The sequence below is a fragment of the Barbatula barbatula genome (assembly GCF_947034865.1).
Source record: "Barbatula barbatula genome assembly, chromosome: 7".
Classification (NCBI taxonomy): Eukaryota; Metazoa; Chordata; class Actinopteri; order Cypriniformes; family Nemacheilidae; genus Barbatula; species Barbatula barbatula.
The window spans coordinates 11,349,272-11,355,398 of record NC_136770.1 but is presented as its reverse complement, the minus strand read 5'-3'; the positions used below and the strand labels follow the sequence as shown (position 1 = coordinate 11,355,398).

The following is a 6,127-nucleotide window of genomic DNA, read 5'->3' as shown; positions in this document are numbered from 1 at the left end:
ATGTAGTCTTAGTAACAAAAATAAAGATGATTTATAAATAAATAAAAAAATGTAAAAAAAATAAATAAATTAACAACATGACATAAGGTGAGATTTCAGTCATTGTTCAGCTATTAACCTCAGTTGTGAAGTATTTTAGGATATCATATATTTTTTGTGCTTTAGGACCTTTCCCCTTTAGCCACTGCCCCCGGAAATACGTAGACTGCGCTCTGTGCATATTGCGTATTAAAATATTCGAAATATGCATCTTTTAATTTCGGAAAGAAGCGGACAGACTCTTAAAAAGACAATCATAACCTTATAACTAAAAAGATTGTTTACAACAGCTCCCCAGAGAGGAAATATATGTCTCGCCCTTGGGACGTTTCATTGGTTAAAATAGCTACCCAACCACTCGGATGATTTGATTTGTCATCACAGGTATGACGCAGGCTGAATAAGGCGGAAGTCATTCTCTATTGGTCAGTACCGTTTAAGGAACGTTCAACAAACAAGACGGGCTGAATCACTGTCGGGATGGATGCAGGTAAGAAAACCGCGAGAAAACAAGTCCTTTATAAGATCGAACATTTGTTCAGATGTCATGAAATTGCTTAAAAGCTATATTCTTCTTTCGAGATCCAACTACATGCCCGTTACTGGAGAAGCGGCCTCTACAATTTGGGATTTTATCATTAAATATGGTACACAAATATCCCAACTTCTGGCAACTGGACAGTAAAGTAGAGCAGTCTGCTGTTAGATGAGAGATGGACACAGTTTTAATTCCTAAATCTTACTTCGCCAAAATGAAAAGGTCAACCTAAAAATGTTTTCGATTTTGGCCGTTTTATTCAGCTACATTAACGCTTTTTAGAGCAGCGTATTTTGGTACAGAATGTACAGAAATGCTGTCGCTAGGATTAAAAACTGGTAGCCCGTTCGTTGTTAATGTTGACGAAGCCTGATGCAGGTCGTTCTTATAATTTTTAAAGAGTATGTTCTTCATTCCACTAATAATCTTTTCCAATATGTTACTGGTCAGAGACTACTCTGTGCCATATCTAACGTGATACTTTCAGATCAGCAAGTGTTTTTAAGGATGTATTTATATATTTAGTTGAACATTTGTTTCTTGTTGTGAAAGTTTCTTTAGTGTCTGTGAGTCATTCTATAATTAGTGGTACATGTCCATGTATTCTATCATCAATTTGACTTATTTTTCATTAACTTTACACTTCAGGCAATGATAACTTTTATATCAGAGGACATTTCAAATTCATTTACTACAAAAATACAACAAATATCCATCTTTTATCTTGCTAAAATGGCATAGTCTATACGAGAATTTGCTTTTTTTTGTGCTGTCTGCTTTGGTCAATGTAAGGTTTTACTTACTTGATGTAATTTCCTTTTTTGAGGGACATTAGAAGACATATATTTTTCAACCACATAGTTTATTTGTAAAAAAGAATACTAATTTTCAGACTTTTTTCCTGACCTGAAATGTACCCCTAAATATAGAATGACTCTTGTGCAGTTATGTCTCCTGTCCCTCCAACAGCTACTCTCACATATGACTCTTTGCGCTTTGGTGAGATAGAAGATTTCCCAGAGACCATAGAGCCTGTCTGGATTTTAGGAAAGCAGTTCAGCGCACTAACAGGTAACTAAGTGGGAAACATTTATTTGAAAATCAGTTGTGTTGTGTTTAGATTTAGGTTCTAAATTGAATTTCTGTGTATCCCAGAGAAGGATGAAATTCTGGCTGATGTCACCTCACGTTTGTGGTTAACCTACAGAAAAAACTTCCAGCCGATCGGTGAGAGTTAAGCCTTAAGATGTTTGCACACTGAGTCAGACATTTTCGTACGCTAAAAAAGTATCTCATTTAAGGGCTGTTCACATTATAAAGATAACTATAACAATTAATTCAGGAAAATAGCGGGGTTCACACCGTAACTATAACAATAAAGATACAGAGAACAATATCGTTGGGATCACTTCCAGAACAGTTTTTTCCAGCCTATGAATGATAAAACATACTGTCAGACGGTTTCTGGCAAATAATGTTTGACTATTGGTGATCACAATGCGGCTGTTATGTCAGAATTAAAGACTGGATATTATATCTATGTAACGCTTATGAGTCAGCAAGCTGGCAACATATATGCTTTACGTGCCGGATATGAGCGCACTTTCAGCCGTCAGAGAGAGCATCCAGCCTTTGCAGTCATAGCCTATTTTGAAGAAAAGACATGCAGCAATGAAAACGAAAGCATCAGCAGGTCATCTACATTAATTTTAGTGATGGAGAACACTGCAGTGTGCAGGCTTAAAATAAACAATGTTATTGTTATCGTGCGCTGGTGTAAATGCAAATATAGTTATCATTATAATGTGAACGTCCCTTTACAATCCCATCAACACAATATTCGTCCGTCTTAAAAAACGTGGACCGTGTTCAATTCTCTGTATTTTTCACTTCAGTATCAAGCATTTTGAGAGGCGTTTTGACAATTTAGATCCAGGATGGTGTCTGAGTAGATCCACTTTGTGTCACAGCACAAAGCACTGTATGACAAACAAAGTGCAGAGTACAAAGACAGAATATAAAGAGAGAGTGTGACAGATGATTGTGGAACAGGTTGGATTAAGATGCAAAGATTTCCGACTGAGTGTTCAAAGACCCTTAGTCATCAGTCATAATCTAAGGGTAGTCGCAAAATATAATTTTTGCATATGGGTTTGTTAAAAGATGTCATGTTACAGGTGGCACTGGGCCTACTTCAGATACTGGCTGGGGCTGCATGCTTCGATGTGGACAGATGATTCTTGGGGAGGCCTTAATTTGCAGGCACTTAGGCAGAGGTACATGGAAATAGGTGGATTTATTGGCATTGTTATGTACTTCTACTGTTGTCTGATATATTAATTGTTTTATTAGACTGGAGATGGAGTCCAGGTCAGCGGCAGAGGCCGGAATATATCAGTATTCTCAATGCTTTTATCGACAAGAAGGACAGCTATTATTCCATCCACCAAATAGGTACTACTCAAGTCAATACAAATATTTCAAAAGTATAGCAATGGCGGAGTGATTGAAGAATAAATTACTTTGGATGCATTAAATGGGTTACTCTTTTCTTGTTTTCTTTAGCTCAGATGGGTGTAGGTGAGGGCAAGTCTATTGGCCAATGGTATGGTCCTAATACAGTTGCACAGGTACTCAAGTAAGTTTCCAGAAGACTTTTGTCATTTAAGTATAATGCCTGATTCACACCACAGGCATAAGCAATGCTTAATTTTTGCCTCCTATATTAACAGTTGAAAGCATTCATACCGCACGCATACACAGTGTGAGCTCGCGTGGTGGGTTTAGAGGGAACACAGTTCATTACAAAAAAGCAATTTTTTAGCTCACTGAAGGGCCAGAAACAAGTTAGTAGTATGAACCAACTTTCATATCAACGACGAAACGAATATTCGCTCTCTTCGATTTGATGCCCGCATGGTAAATGGCACTGAAGCATTTCACACCTAAACACATCACGCCGCTATTCACGTATTCAGGCTTCGGCTGCTGAGAAGAAAAGCTTAAAGCACTGTAAAGCAATACAGGCTACTAGTACTGTTTGCTTTACATACTTACAACAGCAGAACAAGAACAATAGATTTCTGCAGCAGCAAAGTTGAGTTTATTGTTTTTTGAGTGAATGAGCAAAGGAAGAGATAAAGATATTATTGGGTTTACCCTATTCTCGAGAAGACATTTACATTTAGGCATTTGGCAGACGGTTTTATCCAAAGCGACTTACATAGCATTATCCTATACATTTTACATATGTATCTGCAATCTTCTGGGATTGAACCCACAACCTTGCGTTGTTAACGCAATGCTTTTACCACTGAGCTACAGAAGTTAGTTAGTTACCAAAATGGCATTTGCATGCAGCTTACTGTGGGGCAAAAAAGTATTTAGTCAGCCACCAATTGTGCAAGTTCTCCCACTTGAAAAGATGAGAGAGGCCTGTAATTTTCATCATAGGTACACTTCAACTATGAGAGAGAGAATTCGAAAGAAAATGTGGAGACTTACAGAAAATGTTTGACCTCTGTCATTGCCAACAAAGGCTATATAACAAAGTATTGAGATTAACTTTAGTTATTGACCAATAAAATATATATAGATGTACTGTTTATAATGCAACCTCAAATTATGCCACAGAATTTATTTTTTGTCCCGGTTTTTGCAGTTGCTATGATTTTTTTTTCAAAAGGTTCTGTCTGTTTTGACAACAACAACAGTGCCAACTAGACATCCATTCTCTCACAACAGCTTTCTGAGCCTTTAGCGCCACCGCGCTGCCTTTAAGGGCTATAGGCGCGTGATGTAAAATGCCTGATTCTTATTGGACGGTCAGTTTCATCGTTTTGCAAATGGGGAAAGATTTATTGCACTAGAAGGAAAAAAAACCTTTGCTTTTTCGCAACGATATTCGTGGTCAATATGAAAGGCTTCATAAGAATCTATTCTTTTTGTTCTAGAACGTTATCACGACAAGCATTTGCACTGAATATTCGGGGGCAATGTGAATGGGACTTCACTCACCCTCAGGTTGTTTCAAACCTGTATAAATGTCTTTGTTCTGTCTAACACAACAAAAGATTTTTGGAAGAATGTTCGCAATTTTCAGTTCTGAGACATAATCCGCTACAATAGTAGAAAAGTGTTCTGTTGAACACTAAATTAGATATTTCGAAGATTTTAAGAAAACAAACCTTAATGGGGCACCTTCCAATTATATTTCTTTGTGTTAATCAAAACGAAGTAATCATACGGGTATGAATTTACATGAGGGTGAGTAAAAGATAACGGAATATTCATTTTTGGCTGAACTATATTTGGCTGTAACTCTATTAACTGCATCTTCTCATCTATTGTACTGTAACTTCATTAACTAATCTACTGCACTGTAACTTTAATAACTGCATTAACTCATCCACTGCACTGTAACTTCAACAACTGCATTAACTCACCTATTGCATTGCAACTTTAATAGCCAATGTCAATAATTTATGCACACTTAAGTCACTTGCACTATTTCAGCCTAAATTATTATCTGTTCATATCCACCTGTACATTAATGTTCATAGTATATAGCCATCTGTATGTATTGTTCATAGTATATACCTACTGTCATATTTTCATAGAACATACCTACTGCAAAATATTTTTGTAGTCCATGCCCACTGTATTGTATTTTCTCAATATTGTATCCTGTATTTATTGTAACTGTATATCCTGCACTTGCTAATTGCACTTCTGGCTAGACCTAAACTACATTTCGTTAAACTGTACTTGTATATGTGTAATGACAATAAAGTTGAATCTAATCTAAACAATCACTTTAAAATAACGTAATGCAATAATTGCATTGTTGTACTGTGGTACCCAGGCAGTGCGGTACGTGTTGCATACACTGCTGGTGTGAAAGAACAATGGGCAAGTGCTGCCAATGCTCTCCCTATGCACTGCTCCCGTTCTGCCTATGCACTGCTTAAGCGTGCAGTGTGAAACTGACTTTTAAACTGTTGTGCTTTCTGCAAATAAGTAAAATAAATATAACTGTTTTCATCTAGGAAACTGGCAGTATTTGACTCCTGGAGCCGACTGGCAGTTCATGTAGCTATGGACAATACTGTGGTTATAGAGGAAATCAGTAAGTTGTCTTTTTAATGTCTCCTAAGACTATACAGGTTTTAAGTTTAGTTACTGAATATATGTTTCCATGTATATACACCTTTTATGCATGTTTTTTGAAGTCAGATATCGAGATCTTGCTGTGCCAGTAAATGACTAACAGTTAATATTTTGTTCATAATTTCTTAATTGCTGTCTGTAGAAAGGTTGTGTATGCCATGGCTGGACTTTGAGAGGGGAGCATGTGCAGCTTCTCATGAACCTCAAGAGATGAATGGAGATCTACAGGGGGCATGTGCTCTGGATGATACAGCTCTTTGGAAACCATTAGTTCTGCTGATTCCTTTAAGACTGGGCCTAAGTGATATCAATGAAGCTTATTTTGAACCACTAAAGGTATAATCTATTGTAAATATAGTAGTGCTGTCAATCGATTGAAAA

General features: G+C 36.9%; 1 protein-coding gene across 8 annotated transcripts in view; it reads left to right on the top strand.

Moving 5' to 3' along the window:
- The first annotated feature begins 437 nt into the window (after positions 1-437).
- atg4b (autophagy related 4B, cysteine peptidase) overlaps positions 438-6,127 on the top strand; it is a 25,726-nt gene continuing 20,036 nt past the window's right edge. For 2 of the 8 annotated variants that reach the window (XR_013786857.1, XM_079459595.1), the window contains exons 1-9: positions 468-529; positions 622-686; positions 1,547-1,648; positions 1,733-1,804; positions 2,755-2,853; positions 2,930-3,031; positions 3,143-3,215; positions 5,626-5,705; positions 5,889-6,082. Coding sequence is in view for 6 of the 8 variants with exons in the window: in XM_079459595.1 (XP_079315721.1) it covers positions 632-686; positions 1,547-1,648; positions 1,733-1,804; positions 2,755-2,853; positions 2,930-3,031; positions 3,143-3,215; positions 5,626-5,705; positions 5,889-6,082 (777 nt within the window). In the remaining 2 variants the exon portion in view is untranslated. Of the gene's footprint in view, positions 687-1,522; positions 1,649-1,732; positions 1,805-2,754; positions 2,854-2,929; positions 3,032-3,142; positions 3,216-5,625; positions 5,706-5,888; positions 6,083-6,127 lie in introns of all 8 variants that reach the window. The other 6 variants (XM_079459597.1, XM_079459596.1, XM_079459594.1 and 3 more) reach the window with 6 other exon arrangements.